The sequence below is a fragment of the Colossoma macropomum genome, unplaced genomic scaffold, assembly GCF_904425465.1.
Source record: "Colossoma macropomum unplaced genomic scaffold, Colossoma_macropomum, whole genome shotgun sequence".
Taxonomy (NCBI): Eukaryota; Metazoa; Chordata; class Actinopteri; order Characiformes; family Serrasalmidae; genus Colossoma; species Colossoma macropomum.
The window spans coordinates 25,213,863-25,233,592 of NW_023494802.1; the positions used below are offsets into that span (position 1 = coordinate 25,213,863).

At 37.7% G+C, this 19,730-nt stretch overlaps 1 protein-coding gene across 1 annotated transcript in view; it reads right to left on the reverse strand.

Annotated features, from left to right (window-relative positions):
* Nucleotides 1-5,650: 5,650 nt before the first annotated feature.
* The window catches only part of plxna1a (plexin A1a), a 326,999-nt gene continuing 312,919 nt past the window's right edge, over nucleotides 5,651-19,730 (reverse strand). Inside the window, 5 exon segments of the mRNA XM_036590727.1 lie at nucleotides 5,651-6,035; nucleotides 8,439-8,589; nucleotides 8,897-9,109; nucleotides 9,460-9,629; nucleotides 9,933-10,123. Coding sequence (XP_036446620.1) covers nucleotides 5,940-6,035; nucleotides 8,439-8,589; nucleotides 8,897-9,109; nucleotides 9,460-9,629; nucleotides 9,933-10,123 — 821 coding nt within the window. The 3' untranslated portion in view covers nucleotides 5,651-5,939.

Sequence of the window (19,730 nt, forward strand, 5' to 3'; positions counted from 1 at the left end):
GGGCCTAGACCTCAGAGCTCCCATTTCACATTTCATTCTTTACAGTCTAAATGGCTGAGTCATTGTTAGTAGATCCTTGCTTGGGTTTCAGAGCTGTTGACACAAATTCTTGTGACCCTTTCGATCTTTGCAATTTCTATTCATAGTTGACCTTAATCTAAAGGATTTTGTGTTTTTGCAATGATGGTGGGACCTGGCCTCAGAGCTCCTATTTCAAATTTCATTCTTTTGAGTCCAAATGGCTGGCTCATGCTTCTGGACCTTTGCTTTTGGCATCAGGGCTTTCATGCCATTATTATTTACAATTTCTAACATTTTGTTCTTTGTTAATGGGCTCCAAACCAGTGCCTTAGAACACAAATCCTGAACTTTGATTTTTCATGGCTAAAGAGATGAAGCTAGTGAAAAAGTCTGCATAATTAAATGATTAAAATATAAAAACAAAGGCATTCAGAGTGGTTTGATGTGAAATGCTCCATTCTAGAGTCATAATTGTTCACAGGATAGGAACATCTGAAGAGTTTAATACCTTTAAAAGCCATTTCCCAGAAAGTTATTACATGTAATGGCTACAAAAGCCTGATGTCTGAGACATTGTTTTATGATAGGTTATAGAATGTTTTGAGCAAAAATGGATGTCTTATAAACCCTTTATAGTGGAAAGGTACATGCAGAGTGTTGCAAAACAAACTATTTTATTATTAGCATTACATGTAAAAATTCAGAAGACACGTGTAGACACTTGGTGGTTTTACCCAGCCTCAATTACCATATTCTTCTAATAAACCAGGTTAAGGAGCAACGCAGTCTATGTAAGACCTGGTATAGTATACTCTTTAACATCTGAAAAAAATTGCTTAAAAACCTGAATTGAAAGCACTTTTTGTGACCATTCATAAAGTAGCAGATGAAAGAAAGTCAAAATTAAAAAATAAAATACAGAAATTCTGAAAACAAAAGGAAGCACAATGGTGAGATAAATGACACAACACTTTTTACTATAAAGAAACACGTAAAATAAAGTGCAAGAGGACTAAAATGTGATGTAAGGAGAAATGAGTGCCACAAAGATACATCACAATACCTGTAGTGCTGAATCAGGATATGTGGGGTGAGAAATGGAGTCAATTTAAATATAAAATATAATATAATAATAGTAAGTATAATAATCGCCCCATAACTTAGAGCAGTGGTTTTTAAACTGGTCCTAAGGGACCACCAGACAGCCCTGATTTTTGCTCCAACCCAACACATAAAGATTGCAAAAATGTGTACCGTCTCGGGTTTGAGAACCACTGAGGTCTTGTTTTCTAAGGACTTTCACCTGCTATCTTTATGTTTGTATAATGCAGCTTTACAGTTTTAATCTGACAGGTGGTCAAATTAAAACTGGATTATAGAAACATGATAATTGGTGGTCTGTCAAATCAAAATTTTTGGAAGGTATCTGAGCATATAAAAGCAGTGTAATATGCCGGATATCTTGTGGCAATGGTGAAAGCCACAGATGAGTGGCTGAAAATTAGCAGAAAAAAGAACTGTGACTCTATGACATTCACTATAGTGCCACCACCAAGTCGATCAGGCTGAGCTTGTGTGTGGGAGGGACAACTACCTATTGACCAAGTTTCATGTCTGTACAACTTGGAAGAAGAAAAATCCTAACAATTACAATAGGATTCCAACCCTTCGTGCTTGGACCCCTAAAAATCCTAATAATCAGAATAGGCTTTCTGCACTTCATTCTTGGACTCGTAAAAAAATTTAACAATTACAATAGGGTTACAATAGGACCCTTAAAAATCCCAAGAATTAACCGAATGTAAATCCTAAGTAAAATCCTAATAAAAATAATAGGGGTCCAAGCACGTGGTGTAATTACAATACATATTACACAAAGTAAGTATCTAAGCACGAAAACAACTGGCCAAAAAAGACAACGTTTAGAAAAAAATGTTTAATATCTCCTTGATGCACGTGTTTATTTACACATAATAAATCTGCAAAATAGGAAAGAGCACAGTATTTACAGAATGAGCATTTGACAGCCAACCACTCTCAGTTGATTCAAGTCTGAAACACTTAAAAAGGTACCAGAATTCATAAAGTATTAATTTATGTCTTCTTTGAAATCCACATGCTCACACATTCCAATGTGTGAGTGAAGTAATTTTTTTTAAATGACAGCATTTCAATCTGGATAGAAAAAAAAAAAACAGAAGCTGTAGTAAAGGCAAAGGGTGGGCACACTAAATATATCGCAGTTTTATAGTTAGAAGCTGGCAAGCACTCTGTGCAAAGCTGATCTGTATAGTTTGAATAGTTTCTGATTTACCATACCCTTTCATTTACTTATACAGCTATACTATCTCAAATAAACCACCATTCTACAACAAAGAGTAGGGTCCTTTAATTTGTTTTTTTGTTTTTTTCAAAACAAGAATATAAAGCAATTCTAAGCAAACAAATACTTCAATACTTTCAACACTGAAATCTTTCAGCTCTTTTGAAATCTTTCAGCTCCTCTAAGTGTTACCATAACTTGTAAAACAACCCCCCTATAAAAATTAAAAAATATGAAAAAGGTAGCAAAAACATCATCAAAGCAAATTAGTTTGTCCTGAGACATTACAATGCAACCAGCTGCTTCACAATCGATGTCATCAAAGCCTTGCTAATGGCATAAAGCTGAGCATGTCAAGATTCTTCCATCAGGAAAACCAGAGAGAAAAATAAATTGTTACCATACAGTACTGTGCATAAATTAGAGACCACCATTCATTTAATTTCCAAGCGAAAGTATTCCTTTTTTTTCAGGAGATATTTCTGGGGAGTTTGGAAATAATATAATCCATGTGCACAAGAAAGGGGGAAGTCAAAGGAAAAGAAGTTAAAAAAAAGGGTTTTAAAACACTTTTATACAGCAAAACTCGCAACAATCGTGCAAGACCTGGTAGACCACCAAAACTTAGACTATCGGTATCGGTAGCTGAACTTTCATCTTTGAGAGGAAAATCAAGCACTAGTCTTGATTCAGGTCTGAAAAAAATCCACAAGTGTTTCTGTACATCCTTCCACTGCGAGAAAGAAGACAACTCAACATTATGGATCTGAGAGGAGTTGTATCTGTCAAGAAGTCATTACTAAACAAAAGTTTGCAAATCAAACAAGAAGCTGCTTATGTTCTCAGAACAATGAACTGATTTTGAGATTACTTTTATCATGAGAAGCAGAAAATGCAACCAATTTCTAAAACTGAACTTTGGGGGTGTAGAAAAATATCCCTGAAGACAAAGTGAATCTCTGGAAGGCCAGAAATTAAATAAATTACGAGTGGTCTCTGATTTTTGTACAATAACATATGAGGAGCAAAATGACAAATTGTATCTGTATTTCATGATTTTTATTATTAATATATTATTATGAGAGTAAGAAGAGACACATTCTTTAAGATACCCTGTTGAAGATTAAATAAAATGCATGTCAAAAAAAAAGCAAAAAAAAAAACTTGGGCTGAGTATAGAATTATTACAAATGTTAGTTCTTCATTATTAACTATTATTATTAACTCTATGTGTACCTAAAAAATTGGATTTTTCTGGATAAATAAAGATTAAAAAAATAAGTCATGGTTTGATAAATGTGATGAAAAATGAAACAACATTTCACTGGCAAAAAGATTAAATCAGACACTTTATATATTTGTCATTTGTGCAATAAAATCATAAAAAATGTCTACAGTGAGTCTGGAAATGTATTCTCATAGCTAAAATCACATTTCTCACATTTCTGAAGAGAGTGTCATTTTTACAGACGACACACTGCATGGTTTTATCGGTTTGGAGACCTGCTCCTAAGTTGGACAGAATAGACTGTGACAGCAATTTTGACAATGTTAAGAATATCAGAATCCCCCAAAAATAAAATAAAATTGAACAATAAAGTGAGATACTTTATAATGTACAGTTGCCTTGGGTTAAAAACTTTCTTTTGCTATTTTGGGTTTATGACCTACATTTTTCAAGAGGGTTTCTGTGACTTTTTCAGTCTTTGCATCTGCTTTAATCTCAGAAGGAATGGTAAGGAGGAAGGTGCTTGCTGTTGTTTGAACATGCCTGTCTTTAAAAATACTGTGGAACACATGAAAGAGAATCAACCTTCAACAGACATTCACACAGGTATCAGCCTTTTTGGAGTAAAGGGAGAAAAAAAATAAGGAAAAAAACGATTTCATTAGTTTGAGATACCTAAAAGAGTTTTTATTTTCTAATTTCTTTACATTCCTTGCAAGACTGCTTGCAAAAAAAATAATAAAATACTGCATGTTTACCTACTTAAATATTCCACAGTCTTTCCTAAATGACACTGACCTTGAGAGGAAGATCAATTTGAAAAAAGAAAGAGTACAGGAAGAATACAAATGTAAAAAAGTATAGTTCAGGCCTACTACAATTACGTGCACCTCCTCTGCTGAATCAAAGCTCATTTTTGTTCACCTCAATGTAAAAAAAAGGATTAAATTAGCTTGTGAAAATTGCAAAATCACAGATTTTATAAGACCTAAATGAGATTACTGTCATGATAACTTATTGCATTGTAGCAATGCCTGTTAAATTCAAATCTCCTTCTAGTATTGGCACAATTTGCAAGCCTATTTGCTACAAAGAAGCCAAATTCACAGAGTGTTCTACTTTTGCTTTTGTCACCCAAAAATGATAGGCATAATTAAAGGGACTGCTTTAGCAGGTAACAAAAAGAAAATTTGAAATTGTGACTTCACATTTTTCTAAATGATTTGGGATCTTCTCAAAGTGTGAGTCAGCATCACACAACAAGGCATAAACACACACTACTATGGCTGGTATCCTGCTGCACCTTACAGTGAAACTGTTACATTTTCCTTCATGGGGTCTGTATTCTTTGTGCAATATACACGAGTGTACAGAGTAATGTTTAGGCCTTTTCTGTGGTGTGTAAAAATGTAAAATAATAAAAAAATCTTAAGATTGCTAATTATCTGTCAGGAAGCTCTTTCACAAGCATTTCTGCACCAGAGTCACTAAAGGTCAAAAAACACCCTTTATGGTGGCTTTTGCAATACCACAATAGCAATAAAGGTTAAAAAAAGAACTGATTTTTCTTCATTCTCCAATCTCAATACCTCAGTCACTGGGCAAGTCAACATTATATCATAGCACATTTTATCTCAAGAAAATGTTTTTGCACTAAACAACATTCAAATAAAACATGGCACAAGACAAGTTTTTAAATTTTTCTTTTCATAGTTCAGTTTTTGTTTCACATATTAAAATTCATATTTTGTTGAACTCTTTTCTATGTTAAAACTGAAAAAATTATCATATTTTACTCATTTTTCATTAAAAAAAAGTTGTATTTATATATCTATACATATTTATCATTTTTGTTATGCTGTGGTTCCTGGAAATTGTGCAAATTCAGCAGTAACACAAGTGGCAGGAAACTGGAGCAAATAGACAGTCAAACAACCTAAAGGAGCAAAAAACAAAGTTCATAAAATAAAATCAAACGCTAAAACTAAATGACATTCTGTAAACTCCTCTGGCATTACCCAATCTCAAAAGAGAGGTGATGGAGGTCCTTTACTTCATTGTCCAAACTTTTTTTTGCAGGATCTAAAATATTCACTTAAGAATGTGTACAAATGTCCTTCAACACACTTTAAAATAATAATAATAATAATAATAATAAACAAAAAAGTTAAAAACGTCCTTTAGGAGAGACATTTTGGTGTGTTTTGTGTATGGGGGACTGATATGAGAGGATGCCCACCCTCCTGGTGTTATGGTAATGGGGAGGGGTCTCCAGTGTACTGTTTCTGTCTTTCAGTCAATTAGCTTTGTGTCTGGATGTTAGGGTAGCTCAGACTGGCCTAAAGAGCAATGAAAAAGAGTGAGTCCTCAGCTGGACAGGGCCATAGTGTCAATGACCTGCTCCAGCTTGCTGCGCAGCCTCTGCCTCCGAGTCTGTTCATCCTTTTGCAGTGCAGAGAGGATCTGCAAAAACAGAATAAAGGGGAGTGGATTTTACAGCCGACTTCAAAAGTCTGTATGGGTGTGAGGTGCTCATACAAGGCTAGGATACAGAAAAATAGGTTGGCCAGCCATTCACATAACTGCTCATAACAAATGCCATTTACACACTTGTTCCTGTGTGTAAATGCTTCTGTTTGTGTAGTCAGACCAAGTAGCATTTGGTTCCATGCCTTTCAAGATGATCATAATAAGGAACCAAAAAAGAGAGCAAACTATGTAACCTAATAACAGCTGTGGAGCTGAAAAATGGAGTGTTTATTCCCCTGTTTAAAATGGGTTCACTGAGGGTATGCATGTGTCCATGTGCGCATCTGGATAATGAAGCATAATGAAGAATACAAGTAGCTGCCTAATTGCAGCAGTAAGATTATAGTAAAGAGTGCTACTGCATACACACAAACACACACACACACACACACACACACACACACACACACACACACACACAGCAGTGTCTCACTTGCACAGGCCAGTCAGAATGAGTCAGGGAAGCTAGACAGCAGTATACAAATGTAATAAATTCTTCACAGAGTGCGTTTACATACGCTTAGTTATCCGATCATAATTGGATTTTGGCATTTATCTGATTATTTATGTGGTCATGTAAACAGCATACTTCAACTTCTTAGACTGGATAAAGGCCATTATCAGATTTCTAGAAATTCAATAAAGAGACGTCAGGGCATTACTCAACAGAATTTGAACAGTGTTCAGCCGTAATATTCAGATCATTGTTAGGTCTGACTGCAGAAAAAAATATGGTTATTGCGTCTAGACATTCATTGACTTAAAAATGCAGAGGCAATGCAAAAATACTCCCTTTCAATCTCACCTCTAAATCTCACCTTACAGAACTAGTCAGTTCATCTCAGAACTCTGCCTAACTCTTCTTCCTCTCTCTCTTTCATTCTCTCTCCACCTCCCTCCCCACCTCCCCGCCCTCTCTCTCTGTCTCACTCTTTCTCTCTCTCTCCCCCGCCCCCTCTCTGCCTTGGTGTTTGTCTTTAACTGTGAGAGGCTGAAGTAATGTCTCATAATGTCTCATTCTGTGTGAAGTAATCAGCTTGATTACTAGTGAAACATATTACAGTAAAAAATCAAAGCTGTGTAAATTGCTGACGTTGCTGCTGATTTTAACGGCAGAAATGTTCTGAACAGATATCATATAGAAAATATGCAGTTTGAAGGCTGTGAATGTGTAGACTGTCTGTAGAGGTTCACACCTATTAACGCAAACTAGAGTCCAAGGAGCTGATGGGCAGCAGGACTCTCACTAAAATTACATTATTAATTAATCTACTTATAGTTTTGACCAATTTTTTTCTCTTAAATGAACTTAATTAAACAATAACAGTGATCAAGGATCCTAAAATACTTTATTGGAAACAGATAAACTAGGAAGTCTTATATAACCATGAAATGCATGAGGAAATGCATTATATTTACTAATACTTTTACTTGTACTTGAGTAAATTATCACTACAGTAACAGCACTTGTACTTAAGTAGGGATTTTCAGTACTTTTTACACCCCTGGTCCAGGCCCTGAGTTGTAGAGATAGCTCTGGGTCCCGACAGAGCAATGCGGTCACCAACTATATGCTTGGCGATTTAAAGAATTTGAATATTCTTCATCTTTTAGATCAGGGGTGTCAAACCCAACCACTGAAGGGACCATATTAAAAAATCTCAAAAATTCCATGGGCCAGAGAAAAAAAGTCTTTATTTCATTTTTGACTAATGTTGTGCTTTAACCCAAACTGGCCACTATCTATTCAAAATATGCAAAAAACATCAGCAGTAAAATACAGGCACTTGCAGTAGACCTTGAAATATTACATGAATCCTTGAAATATTCTAAATTTAAATGTCCCCAGGAGCTCAGTATTTTAAACCTACCTATCTGCTTGAACAAGACATCTGGCATCCTTTCTTTGCTGCTTGTTCATTAAGACTTGGGCTCAATTTCTGAGCTGCTGAGCTGAGGTTAAGTGTTTATATTGGTTGAACTGTAGCTGAAATGCAGCTAGTGTGTTTGGTGATATGACTGGTGTGGAACTGTATAGAACTGAGGTGTAAGTTCTATAGACTGTTGTTGGGGTAGAACTTTTGCGGGCCAGATAGAATTGTGTCGCGGGCCTGATCTGGCTTACGGGCATTTATGGGCTCTCATGCAGACCTGGAGTTTTTCCATTATCTGTTTACCCAAGTCCATGTAAACATGTTGAACAAATTACTGACAAAATCTGATATTCTGCAGCTATCAGATAATTAAGTGCATGTAAACGCACTCACTATTTGGCATACTTATACAGAACACTTAGCGCATAATTAATCAATCAATGCTTATATCTCCACAGCTCACCTCATCTTTGTATTTGATGATATAGGAGTATATCTCGTGGAGGGCACTCATACTGTTGAACTGGTTCAGGTGAAGTCTGGACTGCTCTGCCAAATACGCACTCATGTCCTGATCACTAATAGCAGGCATACGGGATATATCGGAGTAATACCTACATACATACATACATAAATAGATAGATAGATACATACATACATACATACATACATAAATATTTTATTAATTAATTATGTTATCATATAATCAAGAGTCTCCAAGATTTTTCCCCCTACATTGAAGCCCCAAACACAATTGTTTTTATTTATTTATATATATATATATATATATATATATATATATATATATATATATATATATATATAGTACGTGTGCATGCCTTAGCAAAGGAGGAATTTCTATCTCCAAAAACAGAAACACCTACTTACAACCAAGTACTTTACCCTTACTGGCTTACATACCTTTCTACCCAGTTCTTATAGTTGGGGATGTCTTTAGCATAGAGCAGCTTGTTAGATGGTGAATCTTTTCCCAGCTTATGTTCTGAAGTAGAACACGAGTCCATGAAAGTCTGAGCCACCACAGACAAGCAGGCATCCGTAATGCTGTTCTTATGGATATCAAACACAAACTGAGGATTCTTGATCACATTCACCCAAAATCTCAAAGGCAAACTGAAAGGAGGGAGAAGAAGAGCAGGTTAAAGGTTTGTGTAGTTTCATGTTGAGCAGTAATGTCAGTTACCTGGTGAATTTGAAAAGACATGGTGAGAAACTTAAAATATGAAACATGCAAGGGAAACGTTCTGTACAGCAGTAATCTTAATTATCATAATTATACTATCTACAGAATCAGAGGTGAATAAGTCCCCTTTTGAGGCTTGGCACCTCTCAAGTTGTCTTCTAATGTCATCTTAGGAATATTTTTATTGTTTCACTGTTGCCCTTAGCCTGCTTTTTAAGGGTCTGGACTGGAATTTCTGTGAAGTGGCATGGTGACAGTGTCTATTACTGAAAGTGCTCACCAGTTACTCTTCCAGGTGTGCCGCACATCCGCATCTGTGATCTGGTGTTTGTCTGCCTGCTCATCCAGGAAATCAAACATATATTTGATGGCAAGGGGAAGGGCACTGCCACGGTGTGCTGTGCTGAATATCGTCTCAAACAGGTCATCTACAAACTTCTGCAATGTGCCCTAAGAAAATATGCTGTGTCAGATGGTCAAATGCACTGAACCAAGCATTTCCTGTTTCACACCTCTTGTGTTATCTGTCAGTACTAATTTACTTTCATAACATTTTAAGAAAACAGTGAAGAGAGAGTGAGCATGACAGACAAATGGAGAAAGAGAGGCAGAAAGAGAAACAGAAAGAAACAGGGATAGAGAAAAAAGAGAAAAAGAAAAAGAGAAAGACAGAATGAAACAAAATGGCAGAAAACTGAAGACTTGAAAGAAGTACCTATTAAGGATGGACAACACAGATGTCTGCCATTTTACCTTAGTAGCTAATAGTCGTGTCAGGTAGATCTCTGAAACCATCTTGCTTCCACGATCACCCTCTCTCTGGTCTGAGTGGTCATGATTCTTGACTAGGTGCCAGAGTTTTGTGCCACTTTCTAGGTCAGGCGTGATCATGGGTGTCCTGGAGCGAAGACTGTCAGGACTACTGGCTGTCCTCAGCATACTCTCTGATAACACAGAAAGGCACATTCCTCAGTTACAGGTATAAACAAATCAAAGTGATTTCTTTCTTGAACTTAATTTTTATAAAATCTAATATTACATTAGCCATTAGCCAGTAAGGGGTATGTTATAAAGAGATGTAAACAAGCATGAAAAGAAATATATCTCTCTCTCACACACACACACACACACACATATACACACATACACACAACCCCATTTCCAAAAAAGTTGGGACGCTGTACAGAATGTAAATAAAAATGGAATGCAATGAGATGCAAATCATGTGAACCAAACATAAAATACTACAGACAACATATCAAATGTTGAAACTGAGACATATTATTGTTTTTTTTTTTGAAAAATATATGCCCATTTTGAATTTAATGCCGACAACACATTCCAAAAAAGTCGGGATAGGGGCATGTTTACCACTATGTTTCATCACCTCTTCTTTTAACAAAACTCTGTAAGCATTTGGGAACTGAGGAGACCAATTGCTGTAGTTTTGAAAGTGAAAGGTTTTCCCATTGTTGTTTGATATAGGATTTCAGCTTCTCAACAGTTCTGGATCTCTTTTGTCGTATTTTTCGCTTCATAATGCGGCAGTGGGTGACAGGTCTGGACTGCAGGCAGGTCAGTTTAGCACCCAGACTCTTTTAATATGGAGCAATGCTGTTTTAATACATGCAGAATGTGGTTTGGCATCGTCTTGCTGAAATAAGCAAGTCCTTCCCTGAAAAAGATGTTGTCTTGATGGCAGCATATGTTGCCAAAACCTGTATATATCGTTTAGCATTAATGGTGCCTTCACAGATGTGCACGTCACGCATGCCATGTGCACTAATGCTCCCCTATACCATCATGAACACTGGCTTTTGAACTGCGCACTGATAACAAGCTGAGTGGTCTTTAGCCCGGAGGACAAAGCATCCATGATTTCCAAAAATAATTTCAAATGTTAATTCGTTGGACCACAGGACACTTTTCCACTTCACCTCAGTCCATTTTAAATGAGCTCAGGCCCAGAGAAGGTGACAGAATTTCTGGATCCTGTTTATGTACAGTTTCTTCTTTGCGTTTTAGAGTTATAACTTGCATTTGTGGATGCAGCGGTGAACTGTTCTCACAGACAGTGGTTTTCCACTGGTTTTCCACTACAGAATCATGTCTGTTTTTAATGCAGTGCCGCCTGAGGGCCCAAAGATCATTGCTAGCAAATACTGGTTTTTGGCCTTGTCCCTTGCATACGGAGATTTCTCCAGATTCTCTGAATCTTTTAATGTTATTATGTACCATAGATGACAAAAAGCAAAAGAAAAGAAACATTATTCTTGAACTGTTGCACTATTCGTGCAGTCTTTCACAGAGTGGTGAACCCCTCCTCATCTTTTCTTCTGAAAGACAGCCTCTCTGGGATAGTTTTTTATATATTATGTTACTGACTTGTTGCCAATCAACCACCAGATGTTTTTATAGAGGTTCGTTCCGGCCACGCAAGCTGATTGGTTGAGAAACGTTCTAATCGTGCTGTTATTTCGCCATAACATCACGTTTATTTCAAAAACACTGTATCACTCCGCTGAGACACCGTTGCTAAGCAACGACTTTTTACTTTTTACTTTTACTTTTTACTTACTGTGTGCACAAACAGAAAATGGATACTTTTAAGATTACATTTGACCTACAGCTGATTTGGTCAGACTCTGAAGATGAGACTACACGTTTGGCAAATGGTATTCGGTTCATTTCTGGCTAATTCCAGGGTGTTCTTTTGTCACAGCTGCCGACTGAAAAGCTTGCTAAGTGGTAATGACAGTTTCGGAATTTAGTGTAAGGAGATGAGAACTAACAACAAGCTGCTTGTTAAGGAACTATAATTTGGTGGAAGGAATGGCTAACATTAAAACATTAAATGCCACATTCACGGCCCAATTTATTTATTTCTTACTTTATTTATTTAACTGTTGTATAAAAGCAATAGAACACTCAAGGTCGTGTGTTATCGCGAATAACATCATGGCTGTGATGATATACGGCTGTGATGTTATTTCGCATGAACACACTCTCTCTCATGTTCTTTTGCTTAAACACAACTTTACCAGCCTTTTGTTTCCACCGTCCCAACTTTTTTGGAACAGGTTGTATATATATATATATATATAAATATATATATATATATATATATATATATATATATATATATATATATATATACACACACACAAATTCCCTTACTGTACGTGTAAGACCTGTAATTTAATCTGCCATTTGGAAATATTTGATGATTTTTCTATTTTCAATTTGAGTTTGAATTTGTCACTAGATTCACTTCTGCTCACATTTCCTTCCAGGTATTCTGTGTTATATCCATATTTATTTCAGATTTCCATCTCTCCTTTATCGTTAAGGAGCAATCTAGGTTTATAGACAAAAAATATTTTGTTTACAAATCATTCCCCTCTCTCCATTCCCTATTTGTAATTCAATGAGAATTTTCTACTGCAGTAGGTTTCATTAGTTTTTTCTGTTTTTTATGTGTCAGAAAATGTCTTAATTGCAAATATCTGAAAAAAGTCTACACTGGGGAGACTACATTCATTTTTAACTATTCAAATGTCTTAAGACTGCCCTTGTTTAGTTACTGGCAAAATTTAGTGAAACCACATTCTGACCATTTTTAAACCTCTATCTGAGGGGGCTCCCGAGTGGTGCAACCGTCTAAGCGTTGGCCCTGCCCTCAGGAGATCGCGAGTTCGATCCCTGGTGATGCTACAGCCATCCGTAGCCGGGAGTCCGAGAGATCACAGTTAGCTGACGTAACAGATCTGGCGGTTGGCGCTTTCCTCCCAGCGCGTTCGGCTGTCCAATGATGTTGCGTTCGAAAAGAAGCGGTGGTTGGCTTCACAGGTCTCGGAGGAAGCCTGTGTTAGCCTTCACCCTGTGTGATTGGGGGAGTCCTAACTAGCGGGTGGAATTGGAGACGACCAAATTGGGGAGAAAATTGGGTAAAACTCTATCTAAGTTGGTAGGCATAAAGGTCTTCATATATCCAATGCTTGTTAGCAGTGAGACAAACATTCATATGTATGCTTTCAGTACAGCCTAGCAGAGACAGAGGGAGTGTGGACCATCAGTACAAATCTTTACTAATACACTAAATTATTTTCTTATAATTGGCATCATAAAGGTTTTGTGCAGATTTGGGAATGTATATACCTTCTTTCGACCATTTAAACCCACTCTGCAGTTTTATACTTTGTAGTATTCTGCCGTTAATATCCATAGCTTCTGTTTTTCCCATACTGACTTTGTATTCTGAATAATATCCACATTGGAATAAGTGTTTTGCTGGACCAATAGTCGGACCTCACACTGAAGAGGAACAATGCAGATTTCATCTTGGCAATGGAACATTGGTCCAGCTTTTCACCCTCACACAGATTGTTGAGGGGGCATGGGAGTTTGCCAACCCAGTGTACATGTGTTTTGCGGACTTGGATAAGGCTTCCGATCGTGTTCCCCAAGATATCCTGTGGGAGGTCCTTCAGGAGTATGGGGTACCAGGGCCACTACTCCAGGCCATTCAGTCTCTGTACTCATGGAGTACATGGTGTCAAGGCGTAGTCAAGGTCAGAAGTTATGGCATTATGTGTGTAGGCCAGAAGTTGGTGTCTCTGCTGTTTGCAGAAGATGTTGTCCTTTTGAGTGTGAAGCAGTTGGTATGTGGATCAGCACCTCCAAGTCTGAGTCAATGGTCCTAGCCCAGAGAAAAGGATGGCATGCCCACTCCAGCTGAGAGGAAAGGACTTGCCCCAGATGGAAGACAATAAGTATGTTGGGGTCTTGTTCATGACTGATGGGAAAAGGGGTGGTGAGATCAGCTAGGACAGGCAGCAGCAGTAATGCGGTCGCTGTACTGGACTGTGGTGAAGAGGGAGCTTGAAAAAAATGAAATCACGGATACAAGCGCCGGAAATGAGCTCTCTTCCTAGGGTGGCGGGCTACACTCTACACCCTATAGGGTGATAGGGTGTAAAGCTCGGTCTCCCAGGCGGAGCTCAAAGTAGAGCCACTACTCCTCCACATTGAGAGTTGAGTTCTTTAGGTGTGGTATCGTTGTGGTTGGTTCTGTCAAATATAGCAGCATGTCATCTGCAGAAAGGGATAAATTATGCTCTTCTTTATTTATTTCAAATTCTTTTATGTTATCATCTCTAATGGGCTGTGCTAGCAGTTCAATACTAATGGCAAACAAGAAAGAGAACAGCAATGTTTATATCCGCATTCTAATGTAAATCTCTCTGATCTGTACTTATTAACTTTAACAGCAGCCTGTGGATCTGAACAAAGTGTTCGTAGCCAGTTTATGAAATTAGTGCCAAGTTTAAACTGTTTTAGTGTTTGAAATACATGATCAAAGGCCTTCTGGGTATCTAATGATTGAATTATTGCTTATTTTTCCTTTTTTAATGATGCAATATGCTGGGAATTGTTTATTTCTTAGTTTTCTGTACTTTTATATTTAAGTGTTATTCATTGGTAAACATGTTAATGCTGAAGAGTCCTGTTCTTGTGGTTTGAACAATTACAGCAAATTGTCCTGTATGAAACACCCTAAGGAGGATCTGGGCTTCAGACAGAACACTCAGTTTACAACTCCAAGGTATTTACAATAGGATCTGAATCCCTCAGAAAGCCAACTCTGTCATTTCACGATAGGATCTAAGACTCCGAGAACACTGACTTTAGGTTTATGATGGTACCAAGAGTCCTGAGGGGAGTCAATGACACGGGTATAAGAGCTGTGTGTCTCAACTTCTGTTCAGACTGGGGTGAGACTGGCACAGCAGATGTACAGAGCACTCTGAATAAAATCATATTTTCTGCAAACCCCGGTCTCCTGAATCTCTGTCTGTGGCAAGATCAAAGATTTCCCACAGACACTATATTAAGTAATCTTCTGATTTTCCCTCCATAATGTCTTCCAGTAATAAATCCGGTCTGATGAGGATAAATAATTTGGGTAATAATCTTACTAGCCTGTCAAGCCAAAATTGCTGTTAGAATGCACAAGTCTCCATTTAATACTGATACTGGCCTATAGGACTGCCACTCAGTAGGGTCTTTTCCCTCTTTATGTATTACCACTATGGTCACTTCTCTCCAGGAGGGGACTGTAACTTTAAACTCAAATGCATGATGATATGCTTTTAAAAACAAAAGAGATAACGTCTTTAAAAGTTTTGTAAACCTCCTTAATAAATCCAACTGGTCCTGGACCAGATTTTTTATCCAAATTATTATTTTTCCAGAGTGGACATCATGTGCTTAATTTCTCATTCCTCTATTGGTTCATCTAATTCCTTGGCCATCGATGCTGTTAATTCTGACAGTTTTATGTCTGTCCAGAATACGTTAAGTTGTGCATCCTCAGTGCAAGTATCTGAGTTATTGTATAGCAATTTGTAAAACTTTGCAAATGATTCTGCTATCTCATCTGGTTTAGTGTGGAAATTAGAGAACTAGGATAGTTCTTGGATTTTATTCTCTGCACTATGTTAGATGACAGCTGTTTGTTCAATCTAAATTGCACTACTTGCTCTGTTGCCATATTCAAAATATTGATGGTTAGTGAATCTTCATCTTCCCTCAATCTTCTCTGATAACAAGTTGTGTTAAGTTCTCTACTGGTTGCATTAAAGAGCAACACCAATAGCCTTTTAGCCCTGACTCCCTTCTCCATGCTCCTTCGGGGTTCTGGACCAATGGCCACTGGTCATTATCATGGGCCGGTCATTTTTATGGAAAGACGCTACCCAAACATTAGTTAGGTGAGCTAGTGTTGAAAAAGCTAGCCCTGTTTACTGCTGCTGTAGCAGCTCACATGAAGCAGTCTTTGTGTCTTTGTACAGCATGCCAGTGCTTTCTGTAATATTTATGATGAAATAGTTTCAATGGCTTCTAGCTAGCTAAATATAAATGAAATCTATCATACACTACACACTACATATACTGGTCTAGTTTAGTAGACATAAACATTACAGAAATCACTGGCATGTTGTACAAAGACACAGAGACTGCTTTATGTGAGGCAACTGCAAAAGCTGTAAACATAGCTACACCCCAGCATTTTAGCTCTGTTTGAGTTAAATCAGTGCTTCAGCGCTATGGTACATTATAATAGCATTTTAATATAATTTCTGCCTTAGTTATATGGACTGGCCATGCCCCTTGTTAACCCTGACATCACATCACGTGACTTAAACCTAATGCTATCTTGAGACGTTTTCCTGAGATTTTGCTGGCAAACCAACATTACTTGTGTACAGTCATATACTATCCAAAAAACATCAAAACAACCAGCTACCAGAGTGTGTTTTTGTTACATTTATCAGTAATTTCCTTGACATTGCTTTTTAAGAGGTTTAGTAAGATTAGGTGAGGTAGTTCGTTTATGTTATTTTTCTAAATCCTTTATTTATTTATTCCAGTTCCTGCTGTTTGGCACCACTTTTTCTTTTCTTAGCACATGTGAGAAAATATGCGACACCTAATGTACGCTTTACCACAGTTCCACAATATAAGATGCAAAGCTTCTGGTGAGCATGCCGGTAACCTCAGAGTCACTGTTTTTTGTTTCCAGACTTGGGTATTCCTAATGGTGACTAAACTGTGAACTGTAAAGCTGTCAGTACTACAGCATCCTAGATATCTAGAGTTTGCTGTTGTGCCCTTGGGCAAGGCACTACGTCATCTGAAATTGGTTTCATGAACATGACAATGAGTTCAGGGACATCATATCAGCAATGTACTAAGCTGAACTCAAAAATGTGTGACTGTGTCATAAATGCTGCCAAACTTCTTCAAAACCTACCTAAATATGGATTAAAATTTGAATGTTGTAGCAATCCAAGGAAGTATTCAAGTAAAGATAAAAGATGCGCATGAGTTACGCAGAAGCAGACTGCCTTGGACAGTAGGTTTATTCACAACTGCACAACTATGCTAACAGAGAACAGCTTGGTGTTCTGGACTGAGTAAACAGGGTTAATCCCATCAGTCTCGTTTCCCTCATGCTTGTATGTCTTGCTTTTTTAATAATGTAACACAAATAGCACATAATGTGCAGCTCAATGTAATAACAACCCATACACAGTACTAATATCCTGAATGCAGTCAGAGTCAAACCTCTTCTCTGCCTGAGCAATTGTGAAAACACATTTAATTATAAATGGGTTGTATGTGTATTGTGTTTGTCTATGTAAGAAACATCATTAGGACAGCTGGGAAGATGCCTATTTATCATTCTGCTCTTATCTGTCTGACAGTCCCTCAGGCCAACAATAGAGTCTGGCTACAGACATGTGCTCTCAGACAGATGCACTCTCAGCCCCAGTGACGTCACAAGCACATGCACTCTCTGCCACAATGGCAGAAGCAGCCGAACGGCACGTTAAAATTTGGTTGCTTCTGCTTAGCGATATCACCACTTCGTCCATAACACAGCTAGAGAATTAAGTTTAATATACCTCCCTGTTGTAAAAAGTCATAGAACCCATTAAAAGTGTCTGTTGGTTCCTGGTGGTTTTTAGTAGTGACTAATGGTATTCTGTGTTTTCCTGAGGGGTTGATATCACAGTGTAAAGGATTCTGATCATTTAATCAAGTGTTCTGGGACTGATTCCAGATACATTTGATTGTTTCCTAATGGTCTCTAATGGCAACCATCAAGCCAATTCCCGTTAGGAGGCAAAACCCTCCGGTTTTATTCCTAGCGGTTCAAATCGTCTTCAGCATGGCTTTCATAAGTTTCAGCCTGTTTGTTTTTTTTGAAAATAAACCTGACATTCATGTCTTATCATAGTGGTTTTATTTTGAAAGTTTCCATATTTAACCACCTTATTATCAGCACGACAAGGTTAATATATGTTCAGTGTAACTCTTGTTGCCCAACAGTATGTGGTTTGCTGTTTTTCCTCATAAAACGAACAAAAACAAAGTCATGGCAGAGCATGCACTGACATCATTGATAGGCTGGTGGAGCATGTCAGGCTGAGAGTGCATGTCTGCAGCCAGACCCTTCTCCAGGTAAAGCAAAGGCTGTATGTGTGGATAAAATGCATTTTTAAGTACAAATTGAATGACTTTTAAGACCTTTTTAATGCCTCTAAAAGGAAAAAATAATACCACTACTGCAGAAGTCAACAAACCAAACTGCAGCATGCACCGTCATTTTTATAATTAGAATAAAAATGGTTTAAAGTTTTAAAGTTTTATTGTATTTGAATAACAGAAATATTCAGTGCATATGACCTAACATAACTGTCTTCTCATTAACGAAAATAAAACTGTATGGCACATGTGTACAGCCACACAAACTGTACTATCGCCACCTACAAAGCGAAGTGTACTTTACCATTTAACATACAAACAAATACTGTAGGTATAGAAAGAGATTCTCTAATTTAAGTGAAGATGGTAATCCTCCGTTGTTTCGTACTGGGTAAAAGCGTAAAGCCCGGAATGGCCAATTAAATCAAACCACGCAAGTCATAAGCAAAATATATCTATCCTTGACGTCAGTAAAGCTCTTCCAAGTGTTCAACAGTTCTCTTCGGCAGCAGCAAAACAGGTCATGAGCGTAGCACCGCAACATTAACATTAGCACTTTACAAAGTTCAAATTTGTTTTACAAGTTAATTTTGAAGAAATCATTACTGCTAACTGTTAACATAATTTACTGAAATACTGATGGTTACAAACCAGAGCCGTTTGGTTCTGCAGATACTTGCACTGCAAAGGAGCATTTGTACTGCTACTATAGCTAAACTTAACAGCAGTTAGAGCCACCATTAAAGACACGTCTCGGGGTTACTGCCTCTGATACTACAAGCTGTTGTGTAATGTGAACATGCCTTTTACCGTTTTAAGTGCAATAAAATAAAATTTACGGGAAAAGAGCACAGTTTTCTCCCTCTGGGGGAGGGTCTCTGGTATAGGCAAAGGAGGCTTCATGTATCTTCTCTGGTATAGGGCTTGGGAATGTACATCATGTCATGCTGCATTATTATTATTTGGCAGACGCTCTTATCCAGAGCAACTTACAATCTGATCATTTTTACACAGGCAGGCGAAGGTAGTGTTAGGAGTCTTGCCCCGAGGACTCTTACTGGTATAATGCAGGGTGCTTGCCCAGGCGGGGGGATTGAACCCCAGCCTACAGAAGGCAGAGGTTTTACCCACTGTACTACACCAACCACAGCCACAAATACACACTTACACTGTGAGAGCATAAAGAGATCATTGTTTTACTGTGGCTTGCCACGCTTCAAACTGAATCAAAAGAAATGGGAGTGTATCTTAACCACCTCCAGATGGATGTTAAACAACTATATAATTCTAAACTTAGCCTTACTGATGGCCTGATGCACACAAACTCCCCAACAATGAGAGGGGTAATGCTCTGAACATGCTAATGTTACCTCCTCTTTCATTCACAGACTGGAGAGAGGGTCAAGTGTTTCTTTAAGTAGGTTTTAGTGTTTCTTAAAGTTGTAAGTCACCCGAAGCCCATGCACAGCTTACAAATGGTTATTTCCCTCAGCTACT